At 55.2% G+C, this 21,356-nt stretch overlaps 2 protein-coding genes across 5 annotated transcripts; both read right to left on the bottom strand.

Moving 5' to 3' along the window:
• Positions 1–2,840: 2,840 nt before the first annotated feature.
• LOC127547416 (uncharacterized) lies at positions 2,841–6,240 on the bottom strand. 3 transcript variants are annotated; one of them, XR_007950172.1, is made up of 2 exons: positions 3,317–4,245; positions 2,841–3,043 (listed from the first exon to the last, which is right to left on the bottom strand). XR_007950172.1 is itself a non-coding variant. In XM_051974330.1 (2 exons), the coding sequence occupies exons 1-2, from the start codon at positions 6,223–6,225 to the stop codon at positions 2,994–2,996; spliced, it is 609 nt and encodes a 202-aa protein (XP_051830290.1). In that variant the 5' UTR covers positions 6,226–6,240; the 3' UTR covers positions 2,841–2,993. The 3 variants fall into 3 exon arrangements, 1 of the variants encoding a protein (XP_051830290.1); XR_007950173.1 differs by having other exon boundaries at positions 3,360–4,245; XM_051974330.1 differs by lacking the exon at positions 3,317–4,245 and adding an exon at positions 5,667–6,240.
• Positions 6,241–7,492: 1,252 nt separating this feature from the next.
• On the bottom strand, positions 7,493–21,240 carry MAVS (mitochondrial antiviral signaling protein). Of its 2 annotated transcripts, XM_051974327.1 has the most exons (8): positions 21,137–21,240; positions 20,236–20,346; positions 18,701–18,830; positions 18,319–18,493; positions 17,286–17,554; positions 16,292–16,445; positions 10,597–10,835; positions 7,493–9,874 (listed from the first exon to the last, which is right to left on the bottom strand). In XM_051974327.1, the coding sequence occupies exons 3-8, from the start codon at positions 18,815–18,817 to the stop codon at positions 9,317–9,319; spliced, it is 1,512 nt and encodes a 503-aa protein (XP_051830287.1). In that variant the 5' UTR covers positions 18,818–18,830; positions 20,236–20,346; positions 21,137–21,240; the 3' UTR covers positions 7,493–9,316. The 2 variants fall into 2 exon arrangements, with proteins under 2 accessions (XP_051830287.1, XP_051830288.1); XM_051974328.1 differs by lacking the exon at positions 20,236–20,346 and having other exon boundaries at positions 21,137–21,211.
• Between the last annotated feature and the right edge of the window lie 116 nt (positions 21,241–21,356).

Genomic DNA, 21,356 nt, shown 5'->3' with positions numbered 1-21,356 from the left:
GAATGGGTACGTTGGAAGAAATAACTTGTAAAGTCCTTTCAGCTCTAAATGTGTATGCATCTTGGGGGCTTCTGTGAGGTCTGGATAGAGCTTGTTCTGCATGTAAGAGGCCCCGGAGACGTGGAAGAACCAAAATGCAGAAACATGGGATTGGAAATGCGGTGGGAAAATGCAGGAGTGGATGTTCTTGGGGCTCACCGAGAGGCAGAGAATTGGAGGAAGTGGGTCCCTCTGCACAATGGAGTCTATGGGACTCCCTAAGAGGGCATGAATGGATTGCAATCTGCACCGAAGGGGATTTCCCAGGCCCAGAGAAGATCTTGGCCATCTGTTTCCAATGTTCCAGATGCCACGAGGCACAAATGGACAGAACGAGGGAGTGCGGCTGGCTCAGGGCAGGCCATCTCCACTGCTGGGGACATGAGAGCCCCCGTTCCGGGGCTGCAGGAAGGAGGGTCAAGGATGCCCTGCCTTGAGACAGCAGCCTAGGTGTGGGATCCTGCAGCATTCACCCTGATGAATCACCATGTGATTCCTCTCCCTGATTTCCACGGCCTTGCAGTTTGGAACCCTTATTTCTGTGCCAAATAAACGGAATCCTTCCATTTGGAGTCGTGGAAAAAGGGGAGACTTGATGTCAATCCCAACCCTGATACTTAGAGGCCACAGGACCGTGAGCAATCCCCACCCTCTGGAGCCCTGATTTCCCCAGTCTCTAAATTAGGGGCTGCGAGGCATTCTGAGGATGAAACCAGTTAATAGAAATAAATCTCTCCTACTAACCCTCCCACCACTCTGAGCCAGTGCTTTTATCTGGGAAGAGTGGGCTGTAGGGAGGCAATTCGAGCCACTTCCAAAGGACTTGTGATGGAGAGGGCCATCTGTACCCAGAAAGAGCACCATGGGGACTGAGTGTGGATCACAACGTGGAATTCTCACTTTTTTGTCGTTTGCTTGCATGTTGTTTTCTTTTTTTTCCCTTTTTGACTGGATTTTTCTTGTGCAGCCTGATAAATGTGGAAATGTGTATAGAAGATTGCACATGTTTAACTTATACTGGATTACTTGCTATCTAGGGAGGGAAGAAAAAATTAGGAATACAAGGTTTTGCAAGGGTGAATGCTGAAACCTATGTGTGTATTTTGAAATAAAAAGCTTTTATATATATATATATATATATAGACTGATCATTCAAAAAAGGGTTGGCTGTATCAGATGAAGGTTTTTGACCCATCTCAACTCCGACCTTCCATAGTGATCACCAACGACAGGGATTAGGGAATGCATAAGGTTGAGAGGTTTTTCAGAAGATTCAGCTCATCTTAGCAAAACTATTATTCTCCAACTCAACTCTGGGAAGCAATATCATACCTCCTAATCCTTTTCTGGCATCTGTTTCCCTTCCCTTTCCCCATCTCTGAGAGAGTAACAGCTGACACTGACAGAATATACTAAAGTTCTGAAGCTGTCAAACCATTTGATGCTCACATAAGTACTTACTGGCCTATATTGCAGATATAAAAACCGAGACTCGAGGAGACAGAAGCCCACAGTGCAGTAACCAGCAGGAGCAGGATTGGTCCTTAACTCCAAACCTTGCTTTCTTTTCTCTGGATCACACTGACCCCGTGACTTTTGGGGTTGCTCTCGGCACCCTGGGAATCCAGTGTCAACTTCCTCCTTAGGAATCCAGCCTCTACCTCCTCTCCGTCGCCTTTGTGGTCTCAAGGCCTTTTTATTGTGTTACAATTGTTTGCCACTATTACATCATTATTGCATCTCATTGCCCTATCGTATAACTAGACTGCATTACATGACTTACATTTTATCTCATTTTAGGGTCAGGCGTCAGGAAATACAGAGGAAGAGGTCCTTCTGAGCCCCCACCCCCCCCCATTCCACTGCTAGTGCCTCTTGTTTTTACACATATATACAGTAAACGCAAGCATATAGGATCTAAATCTCCGCTTTTTGCGTATTTTCTCTCATGACAACACAAGAGCTATGAAAACAAGGACTGCCCATTTCCTTCCCTTGCGTCTCTAGCCCTCAGAATCCCATCTGGTGAATAGTAAGTACTTAAAAGCCTTTTCACTGATGCACATTAAGTCATGAGTCCCCTTGGTGACTGGGACAGAGTTTTAATTCCCATCTCCCTCCCTCCAGGTTGCCTGACTAGCAGGTAGAAGAGGGATGGGACTGGCGTCTGGGTGGTTACAGCAAACCTTTGGGCCAACAACATATGGAGGGACAGGAGCAGAGAAGGGGAGGGCCAGCCGGGTCCGGTGTTGAGTGGTTCCCACAGAAAGCGAGGGCCTGTGACCCTTCTCCACCGGGTCAGCCTTTGCCCCTCATATTCTCTAGCTGCTACGTCTTTATTAATTCAACAAACCCTTATTAAATGTCTCTGCCGTGCCAGGCACTGAAGGTAAGACAAAAAAACAAAAATGAGATAATCCCTGTCCTCGAATTTACATTCTATTAGAGAATAAAACAAGCCCCAGGAAAATCAACATGATGTAATGTGTGGAGGGGAAAAGTTGCAGCAGCAAGAGCTCAGCATCTTGCCTGCGTTCACCTAAGTTGGGAATAGGGGCAGTTTCTGGCCACCAGGTGCTCAGAGCCACATGTGAGGATGGAGGCAGGAAAGAACGGGTTTATAACTGGGCGACACTTCTTTCCTCTCCTGGGCCTCCCTTTCATTGTCCTTCCTCCCTCCTAGCTGAGGGTTAGAGACAACAAAGATGGAAACCGTGTAGCGTTCAGATCTTTGCTAGTCCCTCGGGTTGTGTGGTTTTGGAACATGGGGACAAAGAAAGAGGTTATCCTTAAAAAGGGACAATTGTGCATCAAGTATTTATTAATGGTACAAGAAAAAAAAAACACGGCCGAGAAGTGATGGATGTGCTGTTGTGGGGGAAGAAGTGAGGCACAGGAAAAGATGTGGACGGTATTTTATTGGAATTGGCATGGGAAATAAGGCATTGAATGGTTTACCACAGGAACAACCAGCCCACTGAGAACAAGATATTGTCAGGTCCTCCTGAAAGACAATAATTATCAATATAATTATGGAAATTTTACAAAGCACTTTGTAGAATGTCAGTTTTAAAACCCTGTACTACAGATAGTATCATCCCCAATTCTAGATGAGCTGAGATTTAGCAAGGCTAAAAACTAATTTAAAACGAGTCCTAAGTTCCCAATTCCAAATCCACCACGCCAGCTATAACACAGCTCTTCTGACCCACTGACCCCAATTTTGGCCCCCTCTCCCTCCACGCAGTGGGTGGGATAACACATTCAAGCTCCCAACCTGCATCCAGTGCTGAGGAATGAGCAGAGACTAGGGGAAGCACCTTTAGGTGCTGGCCGTAACTTTCCAGGCGAGAGACTGGCCCCTTAGGTGGGATTCTTCCTCTTGCTCCTCCCTGCAGCTTGGAGGACTGTGGACTGCCATTTGCACCAATCAGAAAGCTGGGAGCGTAAGCAGCTTAACCATACTTAAGGGAGGGATTTTTGACCAGACCCCTTAAGGAGTCTATGGTTAGATTTCAGGGAAATCTATGAATTTGGTTCAAATTTTTTTTTAATAATTATTTCCTATCATTGATTTCCCTTGTCCTCCACTAGATTATAAAACACGACTTGGAGGTTCGTAGGCTTCCCTACTGCTAAAGGGGCCCAGTATATAACACAGGTTAAGCCTCCTTGCTTCTAGACTCTCAGGCCAGAAACCCGAGCCTTGTCTCCCGCCCGCCCATCCCAAAGCTTTGCGGTCCATGGTAGCGTAAGGAAGCAGCACAGGACTGGCGCGAGGGCCCCGGCCTCAACTCTCGGTCTCGGTCTCGGCTTCTCCCACAGCCTCAGACCTGGAAGGAGCCGCTCCCCTCAGGCTTCTCCTGCCCTCGAGGACTTAAGGAATCCAATTCTGTTCAGGACTGCTGGTACCGCTTGAAGCGAGAGGGTTGGACCAAATGACCTCTGATCCCTTTCAAACCAGTCACAGAAACTCAGAGTTGGAAGGAACCTCAGAGGCCACCCAGTCCAACCGACACCGGCGGTTATCTTCTTTCCAACGCACCCGAGCAGCGATCCTCCAGGACCTGTCCATTTCACTTTTCGCTAACAGGCTTTTCTCCCTCGGCCCCCCTTTGGGTGCCAGCCTCCTGGTAATTTCCACCCTTGATTGCTCATTCTCTGGGGCCAAGCGGACCAGCTCTATTCTCTTTTCCTCATGGCCCTTCAGGTACCTGGAGATAGCTTGGACGTGCACACGTGCCCCGGGCTGGCCTCTGCTGATCAGTCCCAGTTCCCTCCTGATGCACGTTTGAATGCGCCCATCCTGCAGACCCTACCCCGCTCTCATGGCCGCCCTCCCACCCCCCATGGAACCCAGGGTTGGGGCCAGGATTCCTCACATGGAGGGGGGCGCCAGAAAGCATGTGGGAGAATCTCTCAGTGCCTGAAATCCCACCATTTCCACTTCCCTCCTCCCCAGGGTCGTGTGAAATTCAACCTCCCCCCAGCGGGTCTAACAAAGTGTGAGTCCATCAGCTCTTGTTAGAGTTGGGGCCGGCTGCGAGGCCACATGCTCCGACCGAAGGGAGGGTCCTGGGACCACAGATTGGGGGAGGGGGAGCCCACCCCCCATCCTAGAGAGGCTCTCGCCTGCCGCTTAGGGAGCCCCGAAAGCCCCGGGTTTGAGCCCGGCTCTGCCTCAGGACTGTCCCTGGCCGCTGGTCTTCAGTTTGCTCCCCTGTAAGGTGAAAGGTCTGGCCTATGACCTTAAGAGATCTTTAAATCTAAGATCCTGCTCCAAGGCCCTGACTGGGGAAACCTCTGCGCATGGAGGCGGGGAAACGGGGAACCGGACAGTAATAGCCTTTCCAAGATCAAAGAATTAACGGCTGGAAGGAGCAGATTAGAAACCGAGGCCCGGGGCTAACAGGAACTGCCCCGGGTCCCCCAGGCACAGGAACTAGGCGGATCGGGCCAGCTGTGCTGCATCCAGCCGCTGGGGGCTGCCTGGAGGAGCCGGCAGCAGGCAGGGTGTCCGGAAGGCCCCTGGGCCCGCGTTTCCCCGGTCTCCTCGGCAAGGAGCAAGAAGGGGGCGTTCCGGGGAGCGCAGCTCCAGGGCTTCTATTCCCTGCCCCCCAGAAGGCCAGGTCCGTGGGTCCGGGGACCGGCTTCCTCCATCCTGCTCCTCTTCCTCCCTCTACCTCCCACGGTACCTCCCTCTGCCCAATGGAAAGGCTTGGGAATCATAGACTACGGGGACCGGAAGGTTTAGGGGGATTCATTGCGGTCCCGAGAGCACCAGGGGCTGGAGGCGGGGACCTTCCCTCCGCGGCCCCGGGATTATGTAAGGCAGGCCATCCGCACGCCTCCGGTGGGGGCCACAAAGAGTTAACCACGTGCGTCACCAGTGGCGTCACTAGTTACCAAGGAGGTCTGGCATCTGGTTTTTGCAGCCCCCGGGACCCCGGGGATGGACACCCTAGGGAGCCACAGAGGCGAAGTCCTAAGTCAGGAGGGCCCCTTCCCCCCTCCTTCCCCAAGAAGCTTCTAGAGAGACTGGAAAAGGGGGGAAGGTTCCGCGATTTCCCAAAGTCTTTCCCCCTCCATCTCCCTCTACTTTCCCCGCCCCGATCAACGGGACTTACCATTAGCAGGCACCCCGCAGGGCTGGGATCCAAGCCCCTTTCCCCGGTTCCCACGGAGGGCTCCAGGGAGGCGGCGGCTCGGAAAAAGCGGGTGGGGGTGGGGTGGAGCAGGAAAATTGGAGAAAATCCACGCCGAGGAAGGTGGAAGCGGGGAAGGGAGGAGGCTGGTGAAGAGACAGAGACAGCCAGCCAGAGGACCCCCCTCCCCCATCCCTCGAGACAGATGCAAGGAGGGGAGACGGGGGAGGCCGCGCGAGTGGAGGGGCGGGAGGACAATGAATGGGGAGCCGCGGAGGCAGGGCGGCCACGGGGAAAGGGAGAGAGCGGCTCGGCGGGTGGGAAAGGGAGCGAGACGTGGGCGCAGGCGGCGGCAGCCCACGAGGCAGCGCGCAGGCCGGGCAGGCACCAGAGCGAAGGCAGCAAGATGCCGATGGAGAGGAAGCAGCGAGAAAAAGGGGAGGCGAAGGCGAGAGCGCTGGACAGAGAGGGGGCGGAGGCAGCGCCGACTGCGGGCCAGGGGCGGGGGGCTCCCGTCACTCAGCCGGGCGGCCCCGCTCATTGGCTCAGGCCAGCGCCCGCCTCCGGCCCGCGGAGGGGAGCGGGGGAGGCTCCGGCCCCGCCCCGCCCCGCATCCCCGGAGAGCGCAGCCTCCCGCAGTGCGGGCCAGCCTCGCTTTCCGCAGCCTCGTGCCGCCTGCAGGCCCGGGGCAGCCTCGCTTTCCCAGCGTTCCTTGGCTTAGGGGTGAGCGGCCCGCCTCGGGCTGGCATTTGGACGGAGGGGAACAACTCCCGGGAGTTTTTTTGTAACGCGATCTGCTCCCAAATCCCCACCCCCTCCCGGTCGCCCCCCCCACCAGCTTGAGGAATCCAGCCCCGCCCCCTCAACCTTTGGTGGGGCCCGGGTCAGTTCCCCGGGAGGGCGGGGCCTTCCTCTACACGCAACAGGGCGGAGGAGGCGGAGCGGCCCAAGCCGAGTCCTTGGGATCTTGGCTCCCACGCTGCCCAGGCGCGCGGACGCAAGGCGGGGTAGTGGGACCAGGCCCGCCGCCTCTGTCCTCGGCACCCCCTCCTCTGACGCAGGGACAGTAGGGTGAAAAAACTGCCACAGAAGCAACTGCCCCCTCGCAGCCCACCAAAAACCCTCGTGGCCTTTCTCGAGGTGGGGAGGGGAGACAGGCAGGTTGGAGGCTGAGCCCCTTCGGGGGAAATATCTGCCAGGGCAATGATGGGGGGCACACGGGAACATGGAGACCGAGGGGATGCTCAGGGGAGAGGATGAGCGTGGAGGCGGAATGGAGGAAGGAATAAGCGGTTAGGCGGGCTGTGCTTTCCAAATAAAGAATGGGGAGAAACTTGGAGCTGGGACTCCGCTCCCAACCCGGGGAACAGAGGCACAAGGTCATACTAGGAGGAAGTACCAGGGCGGGCTCGGAGCCCGGCTTCCTGGATTACAAACCTTCCACTAAGTTCCCTCTCCTGGATGGCAGGGGTGACCGTGGCTACGTCCCTGCCCTGCAGTGCCTCAGTTTCTTCATGTGTAAAATGGGAAGGCTGGATCTGAGGGTCTGTGCTACAGTCTAGGCCTTGACTCCTAAATGACTCCAGAACTTCGGTGGAGACGGGGACCAAGGGACCCCAGCCTTCGCAGGCCGATGCAGCCAGGAAAATGACCCGAGCCCAGGGAAGCTCTGAAAAATGGAGCCTGGAACACACTGCTCACCCTCTTTTTCCCGGGCCTCTCCCTCTGTCCTTCCCACTCCCCCCCCCGGGGTGTTCTGCGGCCTCCCCTGAAGTCCTGGCAGCCAGTGACAGGAGCACCCCTTGCTGTCCATTTCTCCAAACAGCTTTATTGTAGATACTGGCAAGCAATCGCAGGGTTCCGGGGCGTGGCAGTGGGCACAAGAGACCGACTTCCTATCAACCTTGCTCTAAGCAGTGCAGAAAATAGGCCCAGAGCAGGAGCCCGTGCTCCCCACTCTCCAACTAAAGGGGTTAGAGGGGAAGGAGGGCCGGGCGAGGAGCCGGGTTTGACGGGTCACCTGAAGCTAGGCCATGGCCTGGCCGGCAAGGAGACAGTACCAAAGTCCTCCTTAACCTTCGCCATGGCCCTTTTTCAGCCCCTCAGTCGGGTCATCCCTTCCTTCCTCTCTAGACCAAGTGCCCCTTCATCTACCAGGATTGTACAGTGCGAGTCCCCCTCTAACTGGATAAAAGCTCCCAGACCCAGGGCTGCCTCGGCCCAAGGCGAGCTTCCTGAGGTAGGAAACGAGCCGGCCTCAGAGGCAGGGAGGGAGTGACAGGCCGACCACCCGAGGGAAGGGAAGCTGCGGGCGGCCGGGGGATCCTTCCCAGCACGCGCCTGGCAGAGCAGACGCACAAGAAGCTGCTTGTTCTCCATCTATTCCTCACTGCAGTGTGGCCCTGGGTGTCACGCGCCTCGCTCATTCTGATCCCCGGGGGCCGGGCCGGGGGATCCCTAAGAAACAGGGTGAGGGGGAGATGGCACGGTGGGCTGCATAACCCCTCTAGGAAGAGGGAGCTAGCACCAAACACCAGCTGGCCACGTGGGTCCCATGGGGACCTGAGCCAGGCAAACACTGGAGGGGCTAAAGCTGCCCAGCCTGAGCTGAAGGGCAGTGAGGGCCTCAGTCCTTAGTATTGAAAGTATAGAAGAGACTGGGAAGATTATCTAATCCCCATTTTACAGCTGAAGAAACTGAGGCTCAGAGAAAGTGCCTCAGCCAAGGACATGGAAAAGTTGCCGAGCCTGAATCCGACCCCAAGAACTCTCATTCCCTCTCCAGGGGCCGTGGGACTGGGAAAGGGATGGCTGTGGACCAGATGTGAATGAGTGGGATGGTGAGGAGAGGACGATGACAGGGGAGCTTTGGGGGCGGCTGAGGAGTCCTGGCTGGCAGAGGGGGCTGGCTCCTGGGGCAGGGCTCACTCGCAGAGACGGGCTCTCTGGGAAGGCACAGGAACAGGGACTAAGCCCCTGGCCCGATGGCACTTGAGGGTTCATTTTCTGCAGGGGGCGGGATCCAGGCCTGACACCTCCTGTTTCCCACCAGGTTCCTCCAGGACCGGGATCCCCTCCCACTTCCTGGGCAGGTCTAGCACAGGGGGTCTCACCGAGAGACCCAAGCACCTGTGGGGGGCGCTCCACCAGCAGGCAGAGGGGTGGTCACCGAGACTGGGCCGGGTACCTCCGGTGCCAGAGAAGTCTTTCCTTCCCCTGGCAGCCCACAGCTCGTGTCCGGGGGCGCCCCCGTCCCCTCTGCCTCCTCTACTAGCTGGACAAACGAATGTTAGAGCTGGACCGGAGAGGGCCGGCTAGCAGGCCACGGTCCTGAGGACCGAGCGAGAGTGGGGCGAGCCACTGCAGAAGCTACAGCTGGCACAAAGCATGGGGCTAGGATGGATGCGGGCAGCCTGGACTCGGGGCTCCCTAGGCCTAGGGCCCTTAGAGCAGCTCCTCTGACTGCCTCCTTTTTACAGAGGAAGCCAGTTCAGGTGCCTCTAGCACCTTTGGCCCAAGGGGCCACCCCAGGAGCCCAGAGAGCGCAGGGGCTGCTCCCTCCACCCCAGACAGGGCACAGGCCGCAGGCTGCGATGCTTAAAGGGAAGGGAGGGAGGGGCCCTGGGAGGCCCCTACTTCGGGATGCGTTTGTAAAAGATGGCCACGGCCACGGAGAAGAGCACCACGGCCACTGCAGAGCCCACCCACACTCCCCAGGAGCTGCCCCCACAGAGATGTTCTCCGGGCTGGGCTGCAGTACCGGGTGTCTGGCCCGATCCAGACCCACTCTCGAGGGGGCTCTCACTGGGCCTCTCATCGACATGGAGCTTGAGGGTTTCCTGGAAGGGGCTCTTGGAGCCCTCGAGCTGTTTCGGGGGGCCGCTGGCTTCCGGCTTCCCCGGGGAAGGCCCATTGGTGACCGAAAAGTAGTCATTCTCCTCGGGGAGATTGCCAGGAGTGGAGCTGATGTGGAGGGAGCCCATGCTCCCCGAGGAGCTGCTGAGGAGCAGGCGCTCAGAGCCGCCGGAGTAAGGCTGTTCATCGCATGACTGAAGCACCCCAGGTTTGCTCATCTCCACCTCTTCCGCATGGGGAGGGGGCGCCTGCCTGGAGGCGGCTGGCCCAGGGGACGCCTGGGGTGGCTGAGCAGGGCGGGGAGAGCTGGGGAACTTCGTAGCCAATGGCGGCACCTGCATGGAAACAGAAGCTGGGCTGTCACTGGGACGCCGGGGCCTGAGGCTGCTGCGGCCAGAGGCCGAGGGGCACACTGCGGCAGCGGGCCTGGAAGGCCCCCCAACGAGCCCAGCCTGGCGGATCAGATCGATCCTCCGGGGCTGGGTGAGGGAGGGGAGAGGACCGGCCCAGGGTCCCAGGGGGTCTGTCCCCCTTCCCCTCACGCAGGGTAAAGAATCCTGCTCAGACTCCAGGCCAAATCCTGTCCTGGAAGTCAGGAACTACGAGACCCAAAGGGACAAAGGTTGTCCTGGGCCCGTCCCGGAGACTGCTCCTGGTCTCGAGGCTCCCCCTTCCCCAGAGCTCTGGCACCCAAGACAAGGCAGAGCCGAGATGGCCAGAGGCTGAGAGGTGGGACAAAGGGAGAGGGGCAGGGCCTTCTGAGAGAACTTGGGGGAGCAGCCAGCCTTGTCCCCCAGACCCAAGCCAGGTGCTGCAGGAGGCCACTGCCCAGCAGGGAGGGATCCCGGGGACCCATTCCACGAGGGCCCAGATGAGGGGACAAACAGGTGAGGATGGATCCCTCCCTCGGGAAGCTTGGGGCCAGCCCTGCTCTGCAAGTCCAGGGTCAAGGGCGACAGTCAGAGCTTGCTGGGGCACCGGTTAGAAGGCTGAGCCCAGAACCACTGACCCCCCTCCAAGAACGAGAGGCAGCCTCACTATGGGGAGGAGAGCTTACCTTCTGGGGCCTGGGGATCCTGGTGGCGGGCACGTTGCCCTCAGGCAGCTCCGCGGCCTGGATGGGAGAGGCAGCCCGGAGCCGGTTTTCATTTCCCCCTGAGCTTGTGGGGGAGGTGGCTTCACGTGGGGAAGGGGGAGGCTGCGGTCCCGATGCTGGGCCCACCTTCTTAGTGTAATGGGGTACAAAGGAGACAGATGGAGAGAGGGGGCCTCTGGATGCTGGCAGAGACGCAGACCCTGGGGGGGAAACACAAATGCCCAACACTTGTCATCGCTGATCTTCTCCACCATAGCTCCCTCTTCCCGGGCCAGCCCCCTCCGTTCTCCAGACTGCACCCCCGTTCCCCAGCTGCCTCCTCCCCCCGAGGGCTGCTCCTCCCGGACCTCCCTTTGCACACGACGCCCCCTGAGAAATGCTCCCTGGCTGGTCGCCTGGGAAGAGGATGTGGGGATTCTCCAGTGGGATGAGGGGCAGTGGCTCAGGCTCAGGCGTGGCTTCAGAGGCCTAACAGCCGACCCCTCTCTCTCGGAGCTCTTTGGGCCCAAGGCCACAAGAGGAAGCTGGCCACCACCACTGCCACCCACCCACCGACAATTCAGCCTGTCCAGTCTCCCTAGAGGGAGGCCCTGCCTGGGAGACCCCAATGCTTATCAGCCAAGAGCCCACTCTGCTCAGGGACCGCCTCCCCCTGGGCTCCCAGCTTTGCCTCTGGCATAGAATCAGCCCAGTCCCTCTGCCCTGAGCCAGCCGGCCTGTCATCCACTCCAAGAAGGCTCCTGTGCCTAGCATGGAGGTCAACCCCCATAACCCTCCTATCTTGGAGCTAGCAAGTCCCAAGCTGCAATGGGCCAAGCCGACGCCGACTGGGAATCCAGAGTCCAGCACCAGTATGGCGAACCCCCGTCGGGGAGGGAAGAGGAAGGAGGGTCTCTGGGAAGGGCACACCAGCCTAAGTCAGAAGAAATGGGGCAGGCTGACCTCCCGTGCTCCCATAAGGGGCTGCCGTGCTCCCTGCCAGCTCTGCTATTCCCCAAGGTTTTCCTGACCATTCTGGCCATCCTGCTCTGAGAGGTGAGTGTCCCCCTTAAAAGGAGATGAGCCAGACTAAACGCCACACTCCGGCGTAGTCCAAGCAGAGCAGAGGAGGTTGGGATGGTTTGGGAGCGCTGCCTCTTCTGCGTGCTCCCCATCCCACTGCTGAGCCAGGGAAAGCTCATAATCTATTCAGACTTCCTACTGCTTCCTCCCCGACCTTATATTTGTAAAGCTGGGCTTTGGAACCCCTGGTTAAACCTTTACCTTTATCCCTATTGGACTTTATCAGCCTGTCACTGGGAATTCTGGGAATCCCGTCTTTTACGCTAGCCTTGTGTCATCTTCAGATTTGATAATTACACATCTGTGCTACCATTGATTGACCCGTCACTAATTAAAAATGCTCAAGTACGCTAGAATCAAATACCTCCCCATCCCCCCCCCCTAACCCCAGCACTCCACTGGACACTTCTGACCAAGCTAACGTGGAACCACTGACCACTAAAGTCCCACCATTCAACCATCTGTCCGGTTCTCAATGCACTCTCTAATTGCATTATCATCTAGTCTGGGGCTTCTTGAACTCGAGACCCCTTGCTAGTCAAGAAACTTGGAAATGACCGCAGGGACGTAAAATAGGCATACAAATCGAACATTTGCTGATAATAAATCATAATTTTGTGACCCCTCCCCCCACAAGAGGTTGCGACCCAGTTTAAGAAGTTTTGATCCAGTCCACAAGAATTCACCCAGGGCGCTTTCAAAAACCTCCGTATTTATCTTGAATATTCATTGCTTATTAGCTATAGCAGTTTGCATTTTCCAATGCAAAGCCATTCTGGGCAGAGAAAGCACATGCAAAAAGAATGGAGTAGTTGAATCATCTCCATCTCCATTAGCAGGAGCAATGATGGGTTGTTTTATTGACTCCTCCACTCTGTTAAAGGGAATTCCTCCTGAGCAAACTCTCTCTACCAATGTGTGAAGTGTGGAGAGCTGCCCGGAGCACTAAGGGTTAAGTGCCAGGATCAAACTTAGACCCCAATTCCGGCCTCCTGGCCCTCTGACCACCTTGTCCTTTCCTTTCCTTGCCAGCCTCGGACTGCGTCGGGCCCACATCCACCTTCTTCCCTGCCTTTGCCAGCGTCTTTGGGGCCCGTCCTCTCACAATCTATGGCGGTCGGCAAGTTTCCTGGCGATCCACATCAATCTCTTCCAATACTGGGAGCTCTTTCTCTTTGTGTCTTCTGAGATTTGCCATCCTTCCGGGCCTGATTTTATAGAATTTTAGTCCAAGGATTCTATTTATACTTCCTCCGAATCGTATGAAACTTAATTCTCCCCAAATCTAGGATACGGGTCAGTCTACAGCTTGTCCTCTTCTGCTCTATCACAAACTGGAGGAAGCGATCACTTCCCTTTAATGTGTCCATCAATTCTATCCCTACAGGTTCTTTCCTGTGAGAACTGCATTTCCCCTTTTTGTTTACTTTTTATTCTCCTCCTTTCAAAGAATGAAATTATCATTAAGTTTAAAAGACCCACTGTTCAGCTTTGGAGAAAGATCTCCAGGGGATGCCGAAGCTCTCCCATTCCCCATTGTGTTGTCTCAGGGCCAGGATCGTGGCCTGAAGCCTAATGTCCTGCTCTATCTCTTTCATCAACAGGTCAAGTCCACTTCTGTTTCTCCCCTCGCTGATCTGCGCCCCTTTCACCGTGCTTCTCTCCCCAACCCCCTGGCTCTTAGATTTCCTCATCGATTTACTTTCTTCATACGATACATTCATGTTCTCCATCCACTTTTACTTAGGGGGTTCTTCTGAATAAGGTGTTGCCTTCTAGAACTGCATTCAGTTTCATCCCCTATATCTTTTGCTTCCTGGGTCAGGATCTCGCCTTGCCTGTTCCCTAGGCACCTATGCCCTGACATCTGAGACCTGAATTGTAATTGAATTGTACGGCTCCTTCCTTGAATTTCATCTCCAGGAAACTCCTGGGCGTCTCACCTGCTCGTCTCTATGGTGTCGACCTTGGGGAAGGTGCTGAGGCAGTTTTCAAGCTGTTTGTTTTGGATTAGACTTCCGAGACACTGGCAGAGTTCATTTCTTATGACCAGAGTCTGCCGGCCCCATCTCTGACCCAGGAGTCTTGTTACTTTAAGCTACGGTTCAGGATTCCAAACACCATCCTCCTGATGCCATCCTCCTCCCATCCTTGTCTCCAGACAGTACCAAGAAGGAAGCTCCACCTGCATTCTGAGCCTTCAGCTCCTTGTCCGAGGTTCGGACACTTTGGCCCATGAACACATGAACACATGGATGTATTCACTCTGCACTTACATTATATCTTCACACATATCCCACACACAAAAACTGCGGCAATGGAACAGTGCGCAGAGCTCAGAAGATCTGAATTTAAATCCAGCTTCAGACCCTTTCTAGCCGTGGGACCCTGAGCAAGTCACTTATGCTGGGCTCAGTTTCCTCATCTGTATAAAGGAAATAATAGCACCCACTTCCAAGAGCTCTGGTGCTTGGGACACAGCGCTTAACAAATGCTTGTTCCTAACTGGAAAATGAATGGATACCCATCAATTGGAGAATGGTTGAGTAAATTGTGGTATATGAATGTTATGGAATATTATTGTTCTGTAAGAAATGACCAGCAGGCTGAATACAGAGAGGACTGGCGAGACTTACATGAACTGATGCTGAATGAAATGAGCAGAACCAGGAGATCATTATATACCTCAACAATGATACTGTATGAGGATGTATTCTGATGGAAGTGGATCTCTTTGATAAAGAGAGCTAATTCTGTTTCAATTGATCAAAGATGGACAGAAGCAGCTACACCCAAAGAAAGAACTGGGAAATGAATGTAAACTGCTTGCATTTTTGTTTTTCTTCCCGGGTTATTTATACCTTCTGAATCCAATTCTCCCTGTGCAACAAGAGAACTGTTCGGTTCTGCACACATATATTGTATCTAGGATATACTGTAACCTATTCAACATGTAAAGGACTGCTTGTCATCTGGGGGAGGGGGTGAAGGGAGGCAGGGGAAAAATTGGAAAAGAAGTGAGGGCAAGGGATAATGTTGTAAAAAATTACCCTGGCATGGGTTCTATCAATAAAAAGTTATTTTAAAAAGCAAATAAATAAATAAATGCTTGTTCCTGTTCTGATACATGTGGGCCCTAACCAACCAGGCTCTGTTAGTCTCCTTGTGGCTGCCTTTGAAAGCCTTCCCAAAGGCTGAGTTTTCTTCCAGGCCTTCGGTCTGTCCCTAAAAGGCTCCCGACCATCCTCTTATCAGAGGCAGCTGCTGTTTCCGTCGTTCTTCTGAGGACTTGGGCTTCCTCTCCTTGGGCTCCTCTGTTTCACACGTGGGGAGGCTCTGGGTCCCAGAGGGGAAGTTTGCAAGAGAAGGCCTGCAGCTGTTTCGTCCTTCCATTTTTATCTTTAAATGCCCGTGGAATGACTTTGATGAACCTCTCATAGGCCTTCTTAAACTAGACTGGCCTTCTGTTGCTTTATGAAGAGATAGTTTTTATTCATCTTTTAAAATTTTTTTACAAGTTTTATGATCAAAACCTGCTCTGGGAACAAATTTTTAAATAAATTTATATTCTAAACTGCTACATCTTTGTTCTCCATCTTTGCCCTGCAAGTAAATCAAAGCTCTGCTACTTTGGGCACTTTGATGCTCATTTGATCTCCTTGTTAGAGCAACTGATTTACATTGGTTGATTTTCTTTTTACCATTTTATGCCCATTACCCATTTTTCAGTTTCAATAACTTGTTTGAAGGAATTGGGTTTGGATTGATTTCATTATTTGTGCTTATAGTTTTCTGATTTTTATTTTTTCTAGGGTTTTTTTTTTTTTTTTTTTTTTTTAGTATTTTGGATCTTTTCTCTGACGAGTCAGCAATCTGATTGTATACACAGAGCTGAGAGGAATGACAGTCAATAAATAAACCTTTAGTAAGTGCCTACTGTGTGCCAGGTACTGTACTAAGCACTGTCAGAATAATCAGCATGGTAATACTATGAGGAAGACCTAACTGGGAGGTTCTGATGACACAAGTTTCAAGGAGAAACAGAAATCCCCACATTGAAAAAAAAAAGTCAAAATATGCTGGAGATGTTGCTCAAAAAACTCTTCTGGAACTGACCCATTTCACAAACTGAATTGTTACATTTAGCCAAAAAACTTTATGAGCAGGAGGAGAGAAGACCCAAGCCTGACTGGTCAGAACCACTGGCTTCTCTGACGGCGGAACCATGGCTTTTCCAAATGACATAATCGACACGGAATGGATAACAATGCAAAGCATGCTGGGTTTGCTGCGGTGGCCGGGCCCGGTCATGACTCTGCAGCACATTTCTGTACTCGTCATTTGGGAAAGGGGACTCTCTTCTTCCATCCTCCAATCTAGGACCCCAGGATGCTGCCAGAATACAGACAGCATTCCCACCATGGTAATGGACAGAGCTGTTGGGGATCCCAGGCCAGGAAATCATGGTGGTTAAATCCACCATAAAGTGATACATTCAACTCTGGGAGAATCCTAGTGCTACTCCCTCCCTCCAGAAAGGCTATTTGGCCCCAAGTTTGGGGTCCCAACCTCCAGGACCGAATGGCTACCCTACCTGGAGGGCTGTCACCAGATCCTCCACTCGCTTTGCGATGTTTTTTAGTGACTGTGGGGGCAGGAGCTGAGAAAGGAGAAGAGTGTCCAGAGGAGCTCTGGGGGCTCCTGGATGTGTCCCCAGAATGCACAGGATTCAGGACCGCCCCTGAGACCTAAGAAAAGGAACATATTAATAATGAGTCCAATTCTTTCAGAAGCAAACAACGTGAGACAGTGGAAAACTTCGGAACCGGGACCTCGGAGCCCACCCCTGCTGCTTTCTAGAGCCATGTCATTTCACCTGGGTCACTTTCTTCATCTGTAAGGTGGGGAAAGGAGTTGTACCACCGACCCAGCAGTTTTGTGGTGACATCAGCATTTTAGAAAACCATCAAGTTCTGGTAAAAGTGAATTTTGATCATTAAGAGACTCTAGGGAGTGCGGTCACATACATGTGTAACCCTCAGCCTTCCAAGGAAACCAAGGAAACCAGCCACTTCCCTAGAACCCACTCCAGGTCCTCCCCGCTTCTGGAATGACCATTTCTCTAATTTCTAAGCCTCTTTAAACAAGGATCAATCTAGTGTCTGGTCTAACTTTTTGTCCTGGTGAATAAAAACATGCATGCCCTTTCCCTCAACCACTGCAGGAATAAATGGGGAAGTGGTTTTCCCCCATTCTTTCTGTCTCCCTCAGTCTCTCTGACCTTCTGGAGGCCGTTCTGACGGAGTCTTCCCCGGCCATTCCCAGCCACACTCATGTCTCCTTCTGGGAGCTCCCAGCTCTCAGCGAGTCTGGACCCCAAGTCTGGCCCTCACATTGTCCTTCCCAGACTGCCGGTCTCAGTTCAGCGCCCCAACCTCACACAGCACCTATTTTTGGCAGACTCCCAACTGCTCCTCTCAAGGCCCCAGAGCTCTGCTCTTCATAGAAATGTGAGAGCAGAGCAAAGACCTGCAGGCCACTTGGGGGGTCTGGAAGCCCTCCTCCAGATGGGGAAGGAAAAGGCGTACCTCTGCCTTAGACTCCGGTGGCTGCGTGTCCTGGATGGGGGCAGTGTGGCCGGCCTCGGCTTCCCCGCTCTCCAATTCTTCTGGGTAACCATTGTAGACGGTGTCAGGCAAAGAACTGGCTGCTTCGGTGGGTGGGCTCCCGCTGGCAGGTGGAAGGGCCCCCGGGACCCCAGAAGGTCGTGGGGGAGTGTTCAGGGACACTGGCTGGTTTCTGGCAGCCCGGCCAGCTGGAGCAGGGGCAGCAGCGCCTCTGGGATGGTTCTGGAACCCTGCAGAGGTTGGGGAGTGGGAAGGGAAGAACAGAGACAAAGAGGCTATTGAGGTTAGGCTGAAAAGATCCCAGAAGTCATGTACATCATGGAGCCCAATGGAGAGGTCCGGTGTTTCATTCTGGAAAAAAAAAAAAAAGGCCCAGGGTAGGATGGGGGAGCTGTTCACGTGGAGGCCCCAGCCCGTTCCAGGCTCTCTCCCTCCCTTGTAGCACCTAGTCCTTTCCTAGGACTCCTCCCCCAGCCTCAGCGCCCCTGCTGGACCCTTCTCTGCCTCACCTGGACCTCCTGGAATCTCCTCTGGAGGAGCCCTCTCCCTTCCCCCCCCCCCCCCCTTTATAGCTATTTCTATTTACTCCTCTTCGAGCTTCATTTCCCCAACAGAATCCCTTGAAGGAGGGGATTTTTAAGTGGCAAGTCTGGCCCATTGGCCGTGGCTGTTCAGTTGTTTTCAGTCTGGTCCCACTTGGCAGAGATACAGGAGGGTTTTGCCATTTCCTTCCCCAGCTCATTTTACAGCCTGAGGCCGGCTGGGTAAGTGCCCTGCCCAGGGTCACACGGCTAGCGAGGGTCCGAGGGCGACCTGGAACTCAGCACAACTCCTGACTCCAGGCACTGGGGCGCCCCCTCCTCCCCCGCGGCCACAGCTGGGATACAGAAGGTACTTAATAGATGCTTGTAGAATGAACAGCCAGAAGACAAATAAAGGCTGTTGTGGAAGGGAGGGCAAGGGGGCGAGGCCTCGAGGGCGGGAAGGGACTCACGGTTCAGGTTGGAGGTGTAGACGTTCTCAATTTGTTCTGCGAGTTCCCAGTGCTCGCACTCCCTCAGGGCGGTGATGAGACAGGTCACCCAGCCCGTGCGCTTCCGGAGGTGGTCAAAGAGCTTCCACACGCTGTCCCGGTTCCCATAGCGCTCAATGTAGGCCCGGAGCTTGTCCTGGAAGAAAAGGTTGTGCCCACAGTCTGTGACTCCCTCCCAAGGGCAACCACCAGCCCAGGGCGCAGCGATCCCCGGCCCCAGGACGCAGCGATCCCCGGCCCCAGGACTCAGTGATGCCCGGGCCCAGGACGCAGCGATGCCCGGGCCCAGGACTCAGTGATGCCCGGGCCCAGGACTCAGCGATCCCTAGGCGCCCTCACCTACCTGGTCGGCTGCGGTGAGGCAGGGCAGGTGGGACAGGATCTCCAGGACATCGAGGCAGAAGAAGTGACTGAGGTGCATCCGAATGTACTGCTCCGTCCGGTCCTCCGCCAGAGTCATCTTCACTCAGGTCCTGAAGCAGAGAGGAAGGCCAGATTCGGACCCTGCCTCTGGCTATCTGGGCAGCCTGGGGAAGCCCATGCGGGTGGGACTGACTAAGGAGCTAAAGCCCTGCCATGTTCGAAACCCTAGATCTTAAGGAAGGTGAGCGAGGAAGGGGGCCACCGATGGGAGCTCCAGCAGAGACGGAGGAACACCCGGGGAGGCTCCCCGAGATTGGAAGGCTTGCCCCCATTGGGTGACAGATGCCGGTGGGACACCCAAAGCCCAGCCGCCCCTTTCCAAAGAGTGAGGGCGGATGCTCAGGGAGACTCCAGTATTCTCTTCCCCTGAGGACCTTCCACAATCCAATGTGGTCCAGGTGGTCTGGGAAGTCTGGTTTGGAGGCAGAGGGATGGACCAAATGACCTCTGATCCCTTTCAAACCAATTACAGAATGTCGAGTTGGAAGGAACCTCAGAGGCCACTTAGTCCAACCAACACCTGAGAGTAAGAGTCCGGACAAGGCATCTTGCAGCCTTCCCCTGGAGACTCACCACGGCCCAGGAGCTTCCTCCGGAGCTTTTCCCCACACCGAAACTGAAAAATCGCTTCTTTGCCACACCTGCCCCTCACCCAGCTCTTCCTTCCAGGATCAAACAGGGTAGAAGAAAGCCCAGGTGCCCAGAAAGTGCCCTCTGAGTCTTCTCTTCACAGCGGGGACCCCATCCTTCAAAAGGTACTCATGGCAGCTGGGGGGTGCAGTGGATAGAGCACCAGCCCTGAAGTCAGGAGGACCTGAGCTCAAATGCGGCCTCAGACACTTAACACTTCCTAGCTGTGTGACCCTGGGCAAGTCACTTACCCCAAACTGTCTCAGAAAAAAACCTACTCATGTACCATGACCTTGAGGCTGGTGCCATCCTCTGGATACTCCCATTGACCATTATACTTCATAAAACAGGTCCCCAGATAACCCCCCCCCTTCCAGTGGTCCCACCAGGGACCTCCCCTTCTTATTCTGGAAGTCCACATGAGCGTCCCTGGCTGACGTACTCTGCCCGTGAAACCCCCCAGATATTTTATCAATTAAACCCTTGGCCAGTCTTCTCCCTTCATCTTGTTTTATTGCTTTTTTAATCCAAGCGTGAAATTTTCCATTTATCGACTAGGTCTAATGTTCGGCCCCATCCCAAAGGCGCCCCCGCTATCCCTTCTACCCCCCTCACGTGTCCCCTGCACATCGGAACCTCACCGATCCCTCGTCCAAGCCAGGGGCAAAGACGTTCCGGGCACAGGGTCGGGTGGAGACCCGGGTCCCTCCCCACTCTATTCCTTGTGCCCAGCTCTGAATTCTGGCGCCGGATCAGCATCTAATCCCTAATTCCCCTTCCAGAAGAACAGAGAATGTGCCAAATGCTGGGATTCAGGGGGCTTACAATTTCACCAGGAGAGCTTCATTCCTTTGGGGGTAAAATCCTTTCCCGAAGTCCCAGTTCCCCTGACCCACAGGAGCACAGCAGAATGGGCCCGGAGGGGACCACGGAGGCCTAAGGGAGGACAGAAGAGGGGTGACTTCTGGGAGGCCCCAGAACCACAGCACAGCAGGGCAAAGCAACCGTGGGGTACACCAGACGTAGGGTTGGGGGTGCAATTTCTGGGGAATAACCAAGATTGCTCGGGACCTCCCCCAGCCCGGGAGAAGGGTCACTGTCAGAGATCCCGGTCGGCCCGGGAAGGTCTGAGCCTCAGTTTCCTGGTCTGTAACACGGGGCTAGCATTTGTAGGGAGGGCCGGGGGAGCTGACCAGGAACCCCCCAGGCCCTCTCCAGGTCATCTCAGAGACCAGGAAGGTCACGTCACCAGGAGACAGAGAAAACAAACAGCTGCGGGGACGGGCCGGGGCCAGCCTGGCAGGTGCCCATCCCAGGGCACAAGGAGGGCGGCAGCTGCGCGGGGGCACCGGCCAGCATTGGCGCTGTCAGCCCGCGCCCCGCCCCACCTCCCAAGGCCACGGCCGCAAGAGGGAAGGGAGAAGGGACGGGCAGGAGGCTCCCCTTCTCGGCGGGCTGGGAGGGAGGAGGAGGGCACGTGGGGGAGACCGGGCAGCAGAGGCCCCCTTTGCCTCGCTTTCCTCCTCCTCCCACCTGCTGCACTCCGCAGCTTCTCTTCTCCCATTCAAGGACCTCGGTCAAGGACAGAGGTGTCGCCCCAGTTTCAATCCGGGGGTGCAGGTAACAAGTTTCCCACATGCCCTGGGTGCCCCCCCCGCCGCTGCGCGCATGCCTCGGACCCCCCGCAGGGGGCGTGGCGGGGACCCCGAGCCGCCACCCCGCTTACCTGCGGGCAGAGCCCGGGTCCCGTGCGGATGCCAGCGGAGGCCGGCGATGGCGCAGCGGCCCAGCCGCCTAGGACGGGGCCCGCGGGCGGGGCCAGATAGAGCCTCGCGCCCGCCCTCTCAGCACGCGCCCGCCCTCGCGGCACGCGCCCATTGGCTGATGGCGAGGGGGCGGGGCCACCGGGAGAGGAGGAAGGAGAGATTGAGGGAAAGGGGCAAGAC

This window comes from Antechinus flavipes, chromosome 2 (assembly GCF_016432865.1).
Source record: "Antechinus flavipes isolate AdamAnt ecotype Samford, QLD, Australia chromosome 2, AdamAnt_v2, whole genome shotgun sequence".
Taxonomy (NCBI): Eukaryota; Metazoa; Chordata; class Mammalia; order Dasyuromorphia; family Dasyuridae; genus Antechinus; species Antechinus flavipes.
The sequence above is the reverse complement of the archived record's forward strand: the minus strand, read 5'-3'. Positions and strand labels throughout refer to the sequence as shown.